This window comes from Lonchura striata, chromosome 24, assembly GCF_050655825.1.
Source record: "Lonchura striata isolate lonStrDom1 chromosome 24, ASM5065582v1, whole genome shotgun sequence".
NCBI classification, from domain to species: Eukaryota; Metazoa; Chordata; class Aves; order Passeriformes; family Estrildidae; genus Lonchura; species Lonchura striata.
Genome location: NC_140726.1, coordinates 8011570 through 8029201, shown reverse-complemented (window position 1 = coordinate 8029201; position 17632 = coordinate 8011570). Strand labels below are relative to the sequence as shown.

Below are 17632 nucleotides of genomic sequence, written 5' to 3'. Positions count from 1 at the left end.
CTGGCGTGCGCTCCCTGGGGATGCAGGAGCGCGCTGCTGCCTCGGAGCCACAGGGGCAGGGCTGGGCACGACAGAGCCCCGCAGGGACAGACAGACACGGGTGTGCCACCCCTGCTCAGGGAGGTGACCCCAGCTCCCTCTGGGGCTCTGCCTCGCTGCCCGGGCCCCACTCTCCTGGGCTGCACATGGCTTGCCCGTGGGTCATCATGCACTGCACTCGCCCTCTCCTTCCTTAAAAAGCCTTGTCCTTCAGGGCAGGATTTTCCTGAACTTGTCATCAGCTTCGGGGCAGCAGGGCAGGACCGTCCCCTGGGGCACGGCAGAGGCAAGGCTTTGATAGCCCCACGCCCTGGCTGGGATCCAGCAGGGAAGGCAGGACCTGCTCCAGGGCTGTAACCTTGCTCTGAGCCTCGGCCATGCCTTTATATTCAAACCTCCTGCAGGAAACTGCTTGGCCGGGTCACCCTGGGCTGACTCTGTCCCAAACAGGCCCAGGGGATCCTGCTGGCAAGTGCACACCTTTCCTGTGCCAGGACTCAGGCTGGCACAAACTCCTCTCATGCATGGCCACTGTTGGGTGGTGGGTTCCCCCTGTGCTGTTTGGAGCCAGGGTGAGGGGGCTGGTATCAAGCCCTGCCCATCCCCTGCACTGTGTCCTGGCTCCTCACCCCCATCCCATCACTCCATCCCTTCTGCAAACTCCCTCTTCAGCTCTCCTGGAGCTCCTTTAGGCAATGGAAGGGGGCTCCAAGGTCGCCTCCTCCTTCTCTTCTCCAAGCTGGACACCCCCAGCTCTCCCAGCCTGTCTCCAGAGCATCCCCGTGCTCTCCTCTGGGACTGGCGGACAAGGGGGAATGGCTTCCCACTAACAGGGGCAAGGTTAGGTGGGATACTGGGACGAAATTCCTCCCTTTGAGGGTGGGCAGGCTCTGGCACAGGTTGCCCAGGGAAGCTGTGGCTGCCCCATCCTTGGAAGCATCCAAGGCCAGGTTGGACTGGGCTTGGCTCAGTCTGGGATATCGGAAAATGTCCCTGCGCTAGGAGCTTTTCCTCCTTGTGCAGCGATCAGGCAGCTCCACCTCCACAAGGAGATCAGGAATCACAGCGCTAGTGCTCATTCCGCAGTTCAGCTCCACTTCCACAAGGAGATCAGGAATCACGCAGTTCAAACGCCGCAAAAACCGCGCTCGGCGAAGCGAACGCTGCGGGCCAACGGCGCTGCTGGCCCTTTAAATCAACGCCAGTGGGCGTGGCCAAGCGCCCTCCTCTGCTGGAAGCCACGCCCCCGCCGCATCCTGCGAACCGACCAATGGCAGGCGAGCGCGGGCGGGGCCGCCGCCGCTGATTGGCCGCGCGGCGCACGGCGGCGGGCGCCAAGATGGCTGCGCCCAGGGCGGAGGGGCCGCGCGGCTGAGCTGCCGTACGGGACCATGGACGTGCTGCTGGCGCTGCTCCGCGGGCTGCGCCTGCTGCTCGACCTGCTGCTGCTGGTGCTCGACCTCAACTTCTTCCTGGTGTCCTCGCTGGTGTCCGCGCTGCTCTGGCTGCTGGCCGCGGCCTCCAGCCTGCCCGCGGCCGCGGCCGCCGCGGCGGTGGCGTGCTGGGATGCGCTGGTGCTGGTGCGCGGCTGCTGCGGGGCCATGGAGGGCGTGCGGGCGGCCGGGCACCTGCTGTCGCACCTGCTGTCGCACCTGCTGTCGCACCTGGCGTCGCAGCTGTCGCACGTGGCGCTGCGGGGCCGGGAGCTGGCGCAGCGCGGGCTGGGCGCCGCGCTGGGCTGCGGGCAGGCGCTGGGCCGGCAGCTGTGCGAGGCGCTGGCCATCGCCACCAGCCTGCTGATGTACCTGGTCAACAGCCTGGTGAACGTGTGCCTGATCGGCGCGCAGAACCTCTTCACGCTGCTGGCCGCCCTCTGGGACTCGCTGGCCGGGCCCGTGCTCAGGGCGGCCGAGGTGCTGGCCGCCTTCCTGGCGCACGTCTCCAGCGGCGCCATCGCCGTGTCCATCCTGCTGTGGTCGCCCTGCCAGATGTGCTTCGAGCTGCTCTGCGCCGCCGCCGAGCTCTTCGTCAGCGTCTTCTTCGTCAACGTCTACGGCCTGGGCTTGCTGCTGCTCATCGTGGCGGTCAGCGCCCTCGCCTTCAACCCCGGGCTGCTGTGGACGCTGACGGGCTACCTGCTGGGCTACTTGCACACGCTGCCCTCCCTGCGCCGCCTGCAGCGGGACGCCTGGCGCCTCTACCAGGTGGCCGTGCTGACCCTGGGGGTGGCCGTCACCTCGCAGCCCTGGCGCAGGCTGGTGGACTGGATCCAGCAGGTGACCAACTGGAGCCAGGGCGGCCGGGTGCCGAACCAGGGCAGCGAGCAGCGGCGCGCCGCGGGTGCCCCCAGAGCGCCGGCCACCGACAGGGTGACCCTGGGCCAGCTGCTGGCCGAGCTGGAGGAGCAGCTGGACACAGAGCAGGGGCCACAGCCACGTCCCGCTCTGAGCCGTGCTGGGGCTGGGCAGCGTCCTCAGACACCCCGGGAGGAGCCGGGCCCGTCCTGCTGGAAAGCGGCGAGGAAGCAGCGGCTGAACGCGGCGGCCGGGAGCGCTGAGGGAGCCCCCGACAACGACCCCTGGGCGCTGCTGAAAGAGCAAGAGGAGCGTAAGAAATGCGTCATCTGCCAGGACCAGACCAAGACAGTCCTGCTGCTGCCCTGCAGGCACCTGTGCCTGTGCCAGGAGTGCACAGAGGTGCTGCTGCAGCAGGACATCTACCAGCGCAACTGCCCCCTGTGCCGCCAGGTGATCCTGCAGACCCTCAACGTCTACCTGTGAGCCCACGGGGGGCTCGGGCTGTTTTCCCAGGAGGTCAAGGGCACCCCTGTCTGCACTTCCCAGGGCTGCCTTGAGCAGCTTCCAAAGAACTTTGGATGGTGCTGGAAGGGCAGAACGCTGAGGGGTGTCTGCTGGTCACATTTGCTGCCTAACTAGGTTGTAGCTCTTGCTAGCAAGCACAATACTGATCTCTGCAGCAGGCTGGAAGAGTTACCTGGTTTTTTGTTGACAACTTTTGCTGTTTCAGGGCCTGCTGCCTCGAGCCTGCAGCCTGAGATCCAAAGCAGAGCACATAAAAATGCTCTGGTCCCTCCTAGCCAAAGCTGATGGAAGGCTAGAGGCAGTGCCCTCCTGGCAATCACAGGGGCTGGTGCAAGGCAAGGGAGATTTTTTCCAAAGGTCTCACTAGAAAATTACCTGGCAGGCTGCATCCAGGCCTGTTTCCTTCTCCCACCATCAAAGTGGAGGAGCTGCATGGGAAAAGGGAGGAGTGCCCTCTTTGCGAGGCCCCGGGAGAGCAAGGAGCACACTCGAGATTTTAGTGTTTGCTGAACCTGGCTCTCAGCTGGAGAACAGGGTTTCTGGGCTACTTCATCACCCCAGGGCTTTGCTTTTTGAGGGATCTCTCTTGCCAGGACAGCGTGGAGCTGTGATGGACTCGGGCTCCCTGCAGAGCTCAGCGCTGCTGCTGCTTCCACGCATCACCTATGCAAGACTAGGAGCACACATCAGGTTACCTGGAGGGACCACTCCTTCTGCAGGGCTGCTGGTGCTGCCTGAGGAGCCTCAGGAGTGGCCCCCCAGCCCTGGCAGCAGCAGCAGCCCGGATTTGAGCAAGGCTGGAGAATCCTCTCCAAAACCCACACATCTGCAGGCTGATGGAGCAGGGAGGCTCACTCCAGAGCTTGCTGGCTCCTTCCCACACTGGGCTGGCTAAGAGGGAGGAGCTCTTTGGGAGGAGAGGGAGCACCCCAAAGCTCCTGGGAGCTCACAGACATTCCAGCTCCAGGCACAGTTTCTGCACATCCGTGCTGTGGATGTGCAGTTGTGCGTGTGGAGCCGTACCAGGACCACGGATATCTTGGATTAGGGATTAGGGCAGGGCTGTGCCATCGTTTTGTCTTGTTGTCTGTCACCAACGTGGCTCCTTCCGTTCAGAAGCGTCCCCTGAAGTCCAAGGAGTGCATCCCATCCTGGCTGGGGCAGGCCTGAGATGGCTCATCCCAGCTTGGGCAACCAGCACCATTCCAAGAACCTGCTGGGCTGCAGGAGGGCCTTGCACTAAAAAGCTTTTCCTTTTCCAGCTGCTTGCCTGAGGTCAGCCACACGCCACAGCCAACTTTGGCTGGAGCCAGACCGGAGAGAGCCTTGACTCTGGACTGCAAGCCAAGAGCCTGAGGGCAGCTGGCATGCTTTCCCTCTTATTTTCCTTCTTGATTAGCAATTTAAGCCAAACCAGAGGCAGCAGAGAGGCCAGGCTGTGCTGGGAGATGCCTCTGAGCTGTGGAGCTGAGCTCTAGCAAGGAATCATCTTCTTGTTGAGTGGCTTTGCTGGGAAAGGCACTGCCAGGGCTGGTTGGTCCCACATTTCCTGGGAGCTGGAAGGATTCCTGGCCAGGCCAGGCTCCTGAGCACTAATGGGTGTTAGAAGAGCTCTCAGCTGCTTCCACTCCACTTCAAAGAGATGCAAAGCTCCCCTTTGCTCAAGCTCTTGTCCCTGTGCCTCCCCACACACCTCCCTTGGTCCTGCTGGCTCTCTCCAGCCACCAACACTTGGGAGCAGCCAAACCCTCACCAGAGGAGTGCGAGCCCAGGCTCTGCCTTTCCCAGGCACTTGCAGAGGAGTCAGGGAGCTGCAGCTGGAGTCACTCAGGAGTGGGACTGTGGCCCTGCGTCTGGCCACAGGCAGCAGCATTCCCTTGGGACCAGCTCATGGATCGAGGGGTGCAATGTTCCCTACATGAGTTACAGGCCAGGGGGGAAAGGACACCCCCCCAAAACTGCAGTTTCTTCCCTTAACCCTTCTTTTTTTTTTTTTTTTTTTTTAATTATTATTATAGCAGTCACGCTTGTTTGTTTAGGGCCTGTTTGCTGTTTATAAGAGAAGGCTTTGCCTTAAGTTTAACTCTTTGCACTATGGACTAGATACTGAGCAGATTAAAATCTCCTTTACCAAAAGCTGGGCGCCGCCTCATTCTTGGGAAGGGTTATTTTGGGGAAAATGTGTGTTTGTCTCCTTTATCCACCCCTGGACTCCATCACTCCTCACAAAGGGTCAGCATCACCTGCAGGCTCAGGGGCGTTTGCCCCCAGAAAAGCAGTGCTGTGGGATACCCAGGGAAAAGCCAGCACCCTGGAGATGAATTTACACCCAAACCCACGGTGAGAGGAGGTGCTTGTGGATGCACCAGGGGACAGGGAGGAGGGGCTGGGGTTTCCCAGCGTGTTCCAGGCTGGCAGGATCATGCTGGGACACGTTCATTCCTGTTCCTGCACGTATCTGATGCCCCAGCATCCTGTGCCAGGCTGTCCCTGGGATGGGGCAGGGTCTTTCCTTGCAGAAAGGCAGTGATTGCTCAGGGTTACTGCGAGCAGGCGCCTTTGCTGCACAAGGAGCTGCTCCCTGGCTCGGATCCGAGCTCCTGGCAGGTTGCTTTGTGCTTTTAAGCACTCTCTGCTTCCCCCAACATCCTCATAAATTGTTTGGGAAAATGGCTCAGGACGCTGATGGGCAGAGACTCCAGGAGTCCTGGCTTGCCCTGCCCTGGCAGGGCCGTGCCAGCAAAGTGGCTCATTTTAATCAGGGTGGGAAGCAAGAGAGAGGAGATGGGAGCTGCTGGGAGGCCAGAAGAGGCAGATACCTGCTCAGGCACGGGGAGGAGGGCAGTGCTGCCAGGTGCCTGATAGCTGGGCAAACTGAGGCACTTCTCGTGCTCCCAGGGGTGGCCTGAGGCTGGCTGGGCACCCGGGGAGGCTGCAGAGGGGGCAGGAGGGTGGGATCAGCAGGGCAATGAGGGAGGCAGGCTCTCCCAGCCCAGCAGCCCCGGCTGGGGGTGGGAAGGATGCTCGGCCACCTCAGGCCACTGCGGCCGAGCTTTCCCAGAGAGGACAGGATGTGCAGGACACAGCCCTCCCCCGGGAGCATCCTGCACACACTTGGCTCAATCTCTGCTCAAGCAGCCAGCAATTGCAGGAGGAAAATGCAACCACCTCGGTGCTAATGGACAATGTCCCTGAGCTCTGCCTGCCCCGGCACTTGGGGTTTTGGTGCAGGGCTGCGCAGCCTGGGCCACTCCCAGGCAGGAGATTTGGAGTCCTGGGGGTATTCCCTGCTCCAGAACACGCCTGGGAGGCTCCCACGTGAGGCAAGCAGATGCTGTCAGCTCATCAAAGCGACCCTTCCCCAAGGAGGGAGCAGCTGATGCTGCTGCCTGACCCCGGCTCGGGAGCACTGGGGCGGTCGGCTCCGGCAGGAGCCCCCGGACGCTGGGAAAATCCCTTTGTCAGCCCAGCTGCAGCTCCCCGGCCCTAATGAGGGGCTGGCCCCAGCCTGGGGACAGCAGGCACGGTCCTGCCTGCCAGCAGGGAGCAGGGGGGGACAGCCCGAGCGCAGATGTGGCACAGCAGGAGCGGCAGTGACACCCGGCCGGTGGGGAGGGAGCAGCTGAGGAGCAGCAGCACAACCACGGGGAGCCTTTGGGCTGCTGCCAGCACCAGCTTGGGCTCTCATTAGTGACCCAGCACCCCTCACGGGCTCCCCGGGCACGGCAGCGATGCCCGTGGTGCCTCGCAGCCTCAGGGGCACGGAGGGGCTGGCGGGACACCGAGGTCACCCTGCCTGGAGCAGCTGGCACGGTTCTGGGGACAGCAGGGCTCTAAATGTCTCCGTGGGGGGAGACTCTCCTGCCCCTCTGCACAGCCCATGGCAGGGCTTGACCAGCACCTCTCACCCCTGCTTGTCGTGATGGAGTTTGGAGGAGCTGATCCTTCATCCTCTGGGACAGCTCTCCCTGGATGTGGGATTCTCCCAGGGACATCCCTGGAGGAGCTGATCCTTCATCCTCTGGGACAGCTCTCCCTGGATGTGGGATTCTCCCAGGGACATCCCTGGAGGAGCTGATCCTTCATCCTCTGGGACAGCTCTCCCTGGATGTGGCATTCTCCCAGGGACATCCCTGGAGGAGCTGATCCTTCATCCTCTGGGACAGTGCTCCAGGACATGGGATTCTCCCAGGGACATCCCTGGAGGAGCTGATCCTTCATCCTCTGGGACAGTGCTCCAGGATGTGGCATTCTCCCAGGGACATCCCTGGAGGAGCTGATCCTTCATCCTCTGGGACAGTGCTCCAGGACGTGGGATTCTCCCAGGGACATCCCTGAAGGAGCTGATCCTTCATCCTCTGGGACAGTGCTCCAGGACGTGGGATTCTCCCAGGGACATCCCTGGAGGAGCTGATGTCTGCTCTGCTGAAATCCAGGCTTGTGGTCCTTTTCTTGCCCGCCAAGGATTGTCCCTTCCCCTGCCATTCCCAGGTTAAAGGTGTCCTTACCAGGTCAGCAGTCCTGAAGATGTCTGGGAGTGGTCCCTGCACCTTAGCAGCAGGGAGGCCTCTGAACCTGGGCCATGGCCAAGATTTTGGGTGGAGCAGGAGCCATCCTGCTGCTGCCAGGAGTCACCAGGCCACCCTTCACCACTGGAGCAGTTCCATGCTCTGACACCTTGATCCCTGTGGAGCTGCAGGGTCTCAGACACCATCCAGTTGATCTCTGGTGCCTGCTGACCTCCTCAGGTGACCTTGGAGAGCCAAGGACACGAGTGCTGCTCTGAAAAGAGGTGCTGACATTTATTTTTGTTTCTAAAAACCCACAAAGCCGCCGCAAAAAAAACCTCAAAAGAAACAACAAAACAACCCAACTGCTGCCTCTGTCAGCTGCACTCAGCACCTGTGAGCTCAGCCTGGTTCTTATACAGGCTCCTGGCTCTCCTAACTTGGGGCAGCTGGCAGAGCTCATCAAAAGCACTCACTAGGAAGCTGTCAAAGTTTTCTGTGGCTCTCCTTCCTTTTTCCTTTTCCTTTCCTCTGCCTCACCCTCCCTAGGCAGCAGCAGACGTGCTCCCCTGATCCCAAAGTGTCCACACAGCCAAGAGCATCCCAAAGGAAGCAGAGCCCAGGAACTGCTGTGGCTGTCTGTGCTGTGCGTGCTCCCCACATCGTGACGGGGACATGGGAACGCTCCCAGCCCCCACAGACATCATCCAGAAAATTCCCTTTCCTCCTCCCAGAATAGCCATCGATCTGCTCTCTGGCGTTGTTTGCCCCCTGAGCAGCTCTGCTTACAGAAAATAAAAAAAACAACCCAAACAGAGGCTTCTGCTGCAACCCGAGCCCGGGCTGGCTGCAGCAGAGCCCCCCTGCCCCAAAAAGGGGCACGAGGTGTCACCCCAGCACCTCCACAGGTCCCTGCGGGTGGGGGTGGCCCGGGTAGGTTGCGGTGATGTGCCCAAGGTGCTCAGTGGGCAGCGGGGGTTCCCTTGGGGTGGCACTGGGTACGGGCACCGGTAGAGGGGCACGCAGGCTGGTGCCAGCCTGCTGCAGCTCCTGCTGAGCGGGGACACGGGTGTGCTGATGCCCATGGGCACAGCTGCAGGTCTGGGGGTCCGCCCGGCACAGATGGGGGGCAGTGGGGATCCGGGCCAGGGCAGGGCGGGCTGTGGGGTTGTGTTCCGCGTTCCTGGGCTGGGGAACGCTGCGAGGTCCCCCTGGCACGGTCAGGAGAGGAGCCGGTCCCAGCTGGCACCCTACAGCCGGGCAGGGCAGCGTCCCAAGCCCATTAAGGGGTTCGGCCGCTGGCCAGGAGCCCCCTCCCCGGCTGCTCCCCTCAGGGACCTATTTTGGGCAAGGAATGAGGAAGCTCTTCATTCCCCCTGCTAAAAATATCGACCTTTCCCAGCGGCGGGTCACCGCTTTCGCAGTGGGGCGGGGGGCTCCGCCAGCCCCGCTCGGGCACCGAGCCACCCCCGGCCCCGTGGCTCTGCTCGCCCCGGGACGCTCCGGTCGGGCGGAATCGTTCCTCGGGGGGACCGCGGGTGCCTCGGGGAGGTGCCAGCGCTGCGCTCACGACTCCAGGACGCCGATGCCACCATCTAGCGGCTCCCGCTGGCCCTGCGGACACATCCCGACACGGTTCTCCCGGGCCGGAGCCCCCCGGGCGGGGCTGCGCAGCCCGCTCCGCCCGCGGGGGTCGCGGGCACACGGGGGGCGCAGGCAGGCGGCACACGCGAAGATGAGCAGCCCTTTATTGAGGGGAGGGATGGCGCTCCTGGCCGCTCAGCCCGGCTCGCCCTCGAGGTTTCTGTGCCCCGGGCAGGGCGGGGGTCCCGCTGCCCCGGCTCCCACCGCGCTGCGGGCTGGCAAGGGGCACCGAGCGCGCAGCCGAGGGCGAGCTCAGGCGAACACGGCGGAGTTCTGCCAGTAGGAGTAGACGAGGAAGCCGGTGAAGGTGCTGTCCGTCTTGACGCTGGCGTAGAAGCCGATGTAGTCCCCCACGCCCACCTGCACCCACACCTCGTCCTCGGGCTCCAGGCGGACCAGGGTGCCCCCCGAGAGCGAGGTGGGCTTGGGCCAGTTGCCGTAGTACTGGAAGAAGGAGGCGATGGAGCGGCCGTTCTTCATGATGTCGAACTGCAGGCTGGTGCGGTACACGGTGGCGTGCACGGCGAAGTAATAGAGGCCGGGCACCTCGCAGGTGAACTTGCCCGTGGCCGGGTCGTAGTGGCCCTGCTCGTTGATGAGCACCACGTCGAAGAGGATGGGCTGGTCGGCCAGGGGAGGGCTGCGGGACTCGGAGCGCTTGGCGCTGAAGGCGGAGCGAGGAGCCACGGCGCACTCGCCCTGAGCGCCCTTCTCGCCGTGCAGCCCGTCCACGCCGGGGCTGCCCACCTCCCCGCGGGGACCGGGCACTCCTGGGGCAGGCAGGAGGGGACAGGGTCACCTCCAAGTCACCAACACCTCTCCACCCCTCCTGCCCAGTCCCAGCGCCACTAATTCCCTGCCACGGCCAGGGCACTGCGTGGGGAAGCAGTGGGGAGGGCTGGGTGCGTAATTTAGCACAGCACCAACAAATCGTTGGAGAAACCCTCGCAGAATGGGGGAAGCCCGGCCCAGGAGCCAGGGCAGGGATGATGCAGTTCCTGGTGGTCCCTCCTAAAGCAGGGCTAGAAGGGAGGGGTGGCGTCAGGGATGGGGACAAATTCAGCTTCTTCTGCCTTTTACACAATACAGGGGCACCACCGGGGTGGTGGTGGCACGGGAGGGGCGCTTCTACAGGATTCATTCTCCATTTGGCAATTTGTGCCAGCATGCAGGACTCACCCCCTGGCACGGGGGTGTTCCCCACGGGCAGGGAATGGCAAATCCCCCTCCCCAGCAGGGATCTCTCCTTCCTTACCAGGGGGGCCCATCTCGCCCTTCTCCCCTGGCATCCCCGTGGCTCCGTCCCGCCCGTCTCGTCCGTCTCTGCCTGGCAAACCCTGGCCCCCGTGCAGGCCCGGGGTGCCCGGGATGCCCGGCTGCCCTGAGCACAGCCCAGGGATCTTGTTGTCTTCGATCTGCAAGGACCTGCTGATGAGCCCGAGGAGGAAGAGGAGGAAGAGCCGCTTCATCTTGTCCTGGAGGGGCTGGAGGGGGGCAGAGAAGGATCACAAGCTCTGGGGACCGCAGTGAGGAGGGCCAGGGGCGTTTGTCAGGGAGTGCGGGGGGCCAGCAGGGGACATTCCCCCCTTCTTTTCCCTTTACCTTTTGTGCTGCCTGCACCTGCCCCAGCATCCCCGTGGCCCGTGTGCCACCACATCATCCTGCAGCCCCGGGACAGCCCAGGACGGCAGTGGGGCGCGGGTGTAGGGCCGGGGCAGCGTTTTTGCGCGTGTGGCTGGGTGCTCTTTGGGGTGGGCACTGCCCCATCACGCCCAGCTATGGCAGGACGGGCAGGGGGATCCCGTGAGCGTGCCAGGGTGGTGGTGTCGGCTCTGGGGGTGCGCGGTGGGGCGGCAGCTCGGCGAGCGCGGGGCTGCGCCGTGGCCCTGCCCTTGGCAGCATCCCGGCGGCTCCGCTCCACCCCCGGCCGGCTGCAGCATCCCCGGCCGTGCCCACCCCGCTGCCGAGACCACCCCCCTGCCCGGGCTGCCCCCGGCCCTTCCCGCAGCAGCGCAACGAGGGCTGAGCCCCGGGACCGCCGCTGGCCCCCTCCCCGTGGCTTCGACCCAAAAAAAAGCTGCTCTCTTCCCCCTCCACGACGGCAGCAAAGAGGAAAAGGAGGAGGAAAGCGTCTCTCCTCCGCCCCGGCGCCGGAGCCAGGACGCCGGGGAGTCCCAGCCGCCCCCGGCTGGGTGTCCCCACTCACCGCGATCCCCCGGCTCCTGTCCGGGACCCTGCTCGCCGCTGTGCAAGAGCTGAGGCTCTTCCTGGCCACTTGGCTCTGACCAAGGCCCTAAGAGAGGCAGCCTCTCCACCCTCCCTCCTCCCCACGTCTCTCCTCCCAAACTCCAAAGGAAATCAAGGGCCTTGGGAGCCAAAAGCTACAAGACAAGGGGAAAAAGAAAAATAATCCCATGATGTCGGAAGTGCTGTAGGCAGGGGGAAGGGAGAGCGCTGCAAACGGCCTGGCCGAGGAAGGGGAGGCACAGGCTGTGAACCACCTCAGCTGGGCATGGCTGGGTACCCGGGCAGCAGGGTGGAGGGGAGGAAAACGGGGAAAACAGGCAGCAGAAGGAAAGGATACGAGATAAAGGCTGAGGGAGGGAAATCCAGCGAGGCAGAGAGAGTGACGGGAAGAAGAGGGAGCTCTCGGGGTGAGCGGGTGCCCTGACTGGCAGCAGAGCTGAGGCAAAGGGGATGGCAGCACACACTCTGCCGGGCAGTGCCAGCCCTGGGAACACGCAGGGGAAGATGCAGGATCCATCTGGGCAGTCCCAGCACGCTGGGCTGGGCGTGCAGGGCAGGTGGGAGCGCGGGCAGAGCAGCGCTGTGCCCGTGCCAGGAGGCAGGGCTGGCCCTGGGGACCGCGGCGGAGCTTTCGAGGCGCTCCCAGCTTGCCTTCAACTCGTTCCAACGCCGAGTTTATCCAAGGGACACGGTCACACGCTGGCCAGCGGGGCGGGGCTGTGGCTGGGGATGTCCCTGTGACCAGCAGCAGCTGGGACATGCAGGGGAGAAGGAGCTGGGTGGGCTCAAAGCCCCTGAGCTGGGTGGAAGTGGCGGCTCCGTGCTGGGTCCAGGGGCAGAGCGGTGCTGGCACGAGTGGCTCCTGACCCCAGCGACCCCAGCCAGGCTGGGGATTTCTCAGGGCAGTGGGAAACACGATGGCACTGCTGGCTCTCTCCTCCCCGTGCCAGAGCCTGCAGTGCAGCTGGGGCCATTGCCAAATGTTCCTTCCAGACCTGGATACTCACGGCCAGGCGGGGTGGTGGCAGGGAGCCGCCTGTCTCCTCTCTCCCGAGGTGTGAATGGACTGTTGTTTTTGGCCAGCTGGACACTGGTTTGTGGCCGTGGGTGTTGCCAGGCCTGTGGCCACCAGGGTGGCCTTCAGCCAGCACAGGCAGCTCAGCCAGCAGGGCCACCACGCTTTGGTGGGGCAGGATCCCTTCCCTGCACTGTGAGGCCACCAACTGGACCCTGTCTGACACCCATCCTTCTCCCTGGGACCCTGCAAGCCCAGTGAGGGCACAGCCAGCTTCCCACCCTCTCCTGAAGTGTCCCCTGTGCCCCTCCATCCCTGCTCAGATCCCCCACCCCAATCCCTGCCTCCCCTCCCTCCAGCCATTCCTCAGTTTCCCCTAGGATCTGGCAGACCCCAAATGAATCACCCGCCCCGCTGGGTTTGTCAGCTGCTCATGCTGTTTATTCTGCTGCATTTGGGGCTGTGGGACACGGACAGCCCTGGGCTCCTGTGCCTGCAGCCTGGCTCATCTCTGCCCAGCCTTGCTCCTTTCCCTCATGCCCCTCCAGCACAAACCTTTCCCTGTGGGATATGTCACCTGCTCTCGAGGGAAATGGAGCTGTGGGCAAGCCCGTGACACCCAGGCAAGCACTGGGCAGAGGGGCTGACCCCAGGGCAGCTGATGAGCCACCCCAACAGCTGGAAGGGAGCACAGAAGGAACATTTAGGGTGGGGAGGGTGGCTTCAGCCCCTGCTGCTCTCCTCTCGCCGGCTCAGGGCTGGAAGCACTCCACGGGGTCGTTGGAGTCGGGCAGGATGTTGCAGTTGATGGGCCAGAGGATGCCGAGGAGGCCGAGGGACTGCTGGCAGCGCAGCTCGGCCGCCTGGCACACGGCCCGGCAGGGCTGCAGCACCCCTCCATCCGGGGTGCACTTGGGCACGAAGAGGCTGCAGATGAGCAGGCGGAGGTGCTGGTAACACGCCAGCTCCATCAGTGTCTGCGGGACAGTGGGGACAGCAGGGGGACAGCAGGGACAGCAGTGTGAGCCTGGCACAGCAGGATGAGGGCAGCCCCACGGGCAGCCCCCGGCCCGCTCACCTGGTAGTCCTGCAGCACCTCGGCGGCTCCCTCCTGGTCCGGGATGGCCAGCCAGATGTTGGGGAAGGAGGTGGCGTTGTAGCCCAGCCCCAGGCACATCTCCACTTCCACGGGCTCGCAGACAGAGCCTGCCGCGGGGAAGGAAAGGGGTTGTGCCCGCGGCAGAGCTGCGCCCCGGGGCCGGCTGGGCTCAGCGGGGCTGGGTGCCAGGGTGACACTCACCGAAGGCCGGGTAGGACACCCCGGTGCAGTTCAGCTCGTCGGTGCCATCGGGGCAGTCGTGCCAGCCGTCACACACAGCCTCCAGTGCCCGGCACTCACCATTCCCACAGGAAAACTCGGCGGGGCTGCAGGTCTCTGGAAGGGGAGAGGGCAGGGCATGGCTGGGAGGCAGCGTGGGATCGTGCTGATCTGATCTGGCAGACCCAGCTAGGGAGATCCCAATTCCCCGGGTTATTTGGGGCAGCCCTCAGGTCACGGATCCTGCCTCTGTGCCCTCCCAGGTCACATTCCCACGTCTGTGAGGTTATAGGGTAAACCAGGTGAGCCCAGCAGGCCCAGCCGTGGAACAAGAGCTGCTTTTCACAGGTTTTTATCCAGCCTGGCCTTGAAGCCCCCCAAAGATGGAGGTGGCACAACCCTGTGCCTCCACTTGGCTACCTACTCTCTGTGGCATTGCGGGCTTGGTAGGTGGCAAAGAACCCAACATCTGCAACTCCCTCGTCTGCCACGAAGAGGACGGTCATGACGTGCCGCGAGGAGGTCAGGGTGGGTGGCAGCTGGTGGCCACAGAACCTGCCGAGGTCATGGGACGAGAGATGGGGTCAGGGGGCTGACCAGCACCTCCCCAAACCCTGCCTCTTCCGGTGGATCCTCCCCACCAGCCAGCCCCGTGCCTCAGTTTCCCCAGGTGAGCCGCGGCCCCTGTGTCGCCAGGGGGGCGCAGCAGGCCTGGGGGTGTCGGGTACCTGCCCATGAGGCTGGCGGTCCCCGTGCCCGCGCTGTCGTGCACCTCCACGAAGTCGAAGCTGCAGTCCTCGTGCGACTCCAGGCTGAAGTTGTGGAAGTGCAGGTCCACGACGTGGCCCAGGGGCACCGAGATCTGCCAGAGGCACAGCTGTGGGGCAGGGGGGCAGCCATGAAGCTGGGCAGGGGCACCCCCGGCTCTGCCCGCGGCCGGGGTTGCCTTCCTCCCTGCCCATCCTCACCCTCCCTGTGCTCCCAGAGCACCCCTCCTCTCACCTGCTGGTGCGGGTACGGCTGCGGGTGGCTCGGGCTGGACAAGTGGCCCTCCAGGGCGGTCAGCGGGCCCCCGCATTCTGGAGGGACACGCACACACACACGTGCACACACGCACACACACACATGCACATACACACACACACACACAGATTTACCCCTGCCCCTCTCCCTTCCCTCCATGTTCCTGCTCCCCGTGGTGCCATGGGGCTGGGGGCTGTGGCTGGGGGTCTGTCCTGTGGCCGGGGGTCTGTCCTGGGGGGCTGTGGGCAGGGGTCTGTCCTGTGGCCGGGGGTCTGTCCTGCAGGGTTGTGTGCGGGGGTCTGTCCTGCGGGGCTGCGGGCGGGGATCTTCCCGTGGGGCTGCTCCGGGGGTCTGTCCTGCAGCCGGGGGTCTGTCCCGCGGGGCTGTGGGCGGGGGTCTGTCCCCTGGGGCTATGGGCAGGGGTCTGTCCTTTGGCCGGGGGTCTGTCCCACGGGACTATGGGCAGGGGTCTGTCCTTTGGCCGGGGGTCTGTCCTTTGGCCGGGGGTCTGTCCCGCCCACCTTTGTGCTTCAGGCTGCAGTTGGCCTCGTCGCTCTTGTCGCTGCAGTCGTGGAAGCCGTCGCACACGAAGCCCAGCTGGAGGCAGAGCCCCCGGTCACACAGGTGCTCGTCCCAGGCGCAGCTCTCTGCACGCAGCCACAGACACCCAGGCTGCTGGGGGGGTTCTGCCGGGCACCCTGCCCTCCCCGCTGGCTCTCCCCGCTCCCTGCCAGCGGGGAGGGACCCTGGCAGTGCCCAGGGCCGGGCACTCACTCTCGGCGGGGCCCACGGCACGGTAGCGGGCACTGAAGCCCTGGGCGCCCACGCTGCCGTCGGACACGAAGGTGACCCGCAGGCGGTTCGAGTCGGTGTTGAAGGTGGGCGGGGGCACGTTGCCACAAAACCTGGGGGCACAGCAAGGGCTGGCACCGCTCGCTGCCCCCACGCTGCCACGCTCCCCGGGTGTGACGAGCCCTACCTGGCCGGGCTCCCCCGGGCTGGGGCAGGGGCTGTGCCACCCGTGCCCTGCTCTTCGTAGAGCTCCAGGCGGTCGAAGAGGCAGGAGGCCGTGCCCTCCACGCTGAACGTCTCCATCCTCAGCTGGATGGCGAGGCCGGCGCCCACCTCGATGTGCCAGATGCAGAGGGCGTTGGGGGGGTAGGGGCCGGGGTAGTTGGGGGAGCTGAAGGAGCCCTCGGGGCCCTGCAGGGTCCCTCCGCAGCCTGAACGAGGCGACAGCGTGGGCATGAGCCGGAGCAGGGCACCCCCATCCCAAAACGCTGCCCCGCTCGGGACTCACCCGGTTCTGCCGTGCGGGCCGTGGGCAGCCAGCTCTCGGTCGGGGTGGCAGCTGTTTTGGGGGCCGGGGGGTCCCTCCGGATGGGCGCTGTGGGGGTGGTGGCGGTGCCGCGGGCGGGCAGGGCCGTGGCCGGGGTACCGGGTGGGTGTGGGGACGTCAGCTCTGTGCCCAGGGAAGAGCAGGGACTGCTCAGCCCCAGCGGGGAGGGATGGCTGCGGTGCAGGGAAGGAGCTCAGGAAGCCCCCCCCAGCCCTGTGCTCCCACCTTACCCACCGGCGTGCAGCTCCCAGGGGACCCCACACTGATGGGACACATCCCACGGACACGGAAATCCCCCTTGCTGCTGTGCATGGGGTCACCCTCTCCCCACAGCGGGCACAGCCCGGGCTGTGCCCTGCGTGCCCCTCTCCCACTCGCAGCCGGCTCCGCGTCCCCTCGCTCGGCACTCACGGTGGATGACGATGCCGAGCAGGAGGGCGATGAGGAAGAGCAGGATGGCGCTCATCAGAGCCACGCAGAGCCAGGTGAACTTGCAGTCGGCGCGGTACCTCCAGCCCACCTGTGCCCAGAGCTGCCGGCCTGGGGGCGAGGGCAGCGGGCAGAGCGCTGCTGAGCCATTCCCGCAGCTCCCCGCACGGCCGGGCCCGTCCCCAGCGCTGTCCCCGCGGGGCTGATGTGTCCCCAGGCAGCCGCAGAGCCCAGCACCCCGCTCCTGCAGGGGTGGAGGGGATGTACAACCCCCCAGGCTGGTACCGAGGCCGTCCCGGCGTGGTTCGGGGCCGGTGCCATCCTTGTCCGGCGGGTGCTCCGCGCTCGGTGCCGCCCGGGGCTCCTCGCCCTCAAAAACGGGGTTGCAGAACTCGGTCTGTGGGACAGCGAGCGCGGGTGGCACCCTGGGGACCCGCGGGGGGACCATCAGCAGCACCCACACCCCGCAGCCCTACCTTGCTGCCGTCCAGAGCCTCGGGACAAAGCGTGATTTCGGTGAAGTCTTTCATGGCAGCGGGCGGGTCCCGGCGCAGCCTGGCTAAAATCCTGCCCGGTGCCCTGTGCCCCCCAGCCCCACCGCCCGCTCCTGCCCAGCTGCCCCCATGGGCGGCGTGGGGACCCCTGCTCCGCGCTGCGGGGCGGGCGCGGTGGCAGTGCCAGCCCTACGCGTGGCCCAGCACCAGAGCCCACCCAAGGGCCATGCCCACCGCGCCGGGAGTGCGGGGAGCCCCGGCAGGCAGCAGCCCCGCTCCCCTCCGCAGGCCCCTTCCCCCTCGCCCCGTTAATCCAGCTCAGCTGAGGATGCCGAGGTCAGGCTCTGGCACGGAGAACCAGCGTCTTAAAGGGGAACGAGGGCTCGCACCCATCCCGCTGCCAGCCCGTCCCCGAGGACGCTGCTGCTGCTGCTGGGGTGCCCACTCGGCGCCTCGGTTTTGCAGCTGCCTGCGGCTCCTCGTGCTCAGGGCAGCGCTGAAGGGGCTGTGCTGGGGACCCCGGGCTGAGCGTGGCCCTCCTGCCCTCCTGTGCCATGCCACCTGCATTCCTGCTGCCCCTTAATGCCCGTCTCCTTCCCTAAGCAGGGGAGAAAGGGGCCATTGTTCAGGGGTTCGGAGGGAGGAGTGCGGGCTGGGAAGGTTCCTTCTGCCAGCTGCAGCCACATCTGCCCTGCTCCAGGCCAGCCCCGAGTGTTCCTGGTCCTGGGGCTGGTCCTGGCAGCTCCCCACCGCC

The 17632-nt window shown here is 65.1% G+C and overlaps 3 protein-coding genes across 3 annotated transcripts; 1 reads left to right on the top strand and 2 right to left on the bottom strand.

Annotated features, from left to right (window-relative positions):
* Positions 1 to 981: 981 nt before the first annotated feature.
* Positions 982 to 4997, top strand: RNF26 (ring finger protein 26). Its single transcript, XM_021540484.4, has one exon. It carries the CDS (start codon positions 1431 to 1433, stop codon positions 2817 to 2819), a length of 1389 nt encoding a protein of 462 aa, XP_021396159.3. The 5' UTR covers positions 982 to 1430; the 3' UTR covers positions 2820 to 4997.
* A 4106-nt stretch (positions 4998 to 9103) lies between these two features.
* C1QTNF5 (C1q and TNF related 5) lies at positions 9104 to 11448 on the bottom strand. Its single transcript, XM_021540486.4, has 3 exons — positions 11220 to 11448; positions 10269 to 10497; positions 9104 to 9783 (listed from the first exon to the last, which is right to left on the bottom strand). Exons 2-3 carry the CDS (start codon positions 10480 to 10482, stop codon positions 9266 to 9268), a joined length of 732 nt encoding a protein of 243 aa, XP_021396161.1. The 5' UTR covers positions 10483 to 10497; positions 11220 to 11448; the 3' UTR covers positions 9104 to 9265.
* A 1242-nt stretch (positions 11449 to 12690) lies between these two features.
* Positions 12691 to 17051, bottom strand: MFRP (membrane frizzled-related protein). The gene is made up of 13 exons (XM_085560227.1): positions 16861 to 17051; positions 16670 to 16781; positions 16367 to 16495; positions 15917 to 16078; positions 15596 to 15839; positions 15391 to 15521; positions 15138 to 15263; positions 14596 to 14672; positions 14322 to 14470; positions 14018 to 14148; positions 13576 to 13710; positions 13354 to 13481; positions 12691 to 13252 (listed from the first exon to the last, which is right to left on the bottom strand). The coding sequence occupies exons 1-13, from the start codon at positions 16912 to 16914 to the stop codon at positions 13028 to 13030; spliced, it is 1803 nt and encodes a 600-aa protein (XP_085416353.1). The 5' UTR covers positions 16915 to 17051; the 3' UTR covers positions 12691 to 13027.
* Between the last annotated feature and the right edge of the window lie 581 nt (positions 17052 to 17632).

Excerpts from the sequence above, each read along its gene's own strand:
- C1QTNF5 (XM_021540486.4), bottom strand. The coding sequence starts at position 10,482 with ATGAAGCGGCTCTTCCTCCTCTTCCTCCTCGGGCTCATCAGCAGGTCC. Across the intron at positions 9,784-10,268 it reads GGGCGAGATGGGCCCCCCTG|GAGTGCCCGGTCCCCGCGGG; the intron begins GTAAGGAAGGAG and ends TGCCTGCCCCAG.
- RNF26 (XM_021540484.4), top strand. The coding sequence starts at position 1,431 with ATGGACGTGCTGCTGGCGCTGCTCCGCGGGCTGCGCCTGCTGCTCGAC.
- MFRP (XM_085560227.1), bottom strand. The coding sequence starts at position 16,914 with ATGAAAGACTTCACCGAAATCACGCTTTGTCCCGAGGCTCTGGACGGC. Across the intron at positions 15,264-15,390 it reads TGCCGTGGGCCCCGCCGAGA|AGAGCTGCGCCTGGGACGAG; the intron begins GTGAGTGCCCGG and ends GGCTGCGTGCAG. Across the intron at positions 13,711-14,017 it reads AGCCCGCAATGCCACAGAGA|AGACCTGCAGCCCCGCCGAG; the intron begins GTAGGTAGCCAA and ends CTCCCCTTCCAG.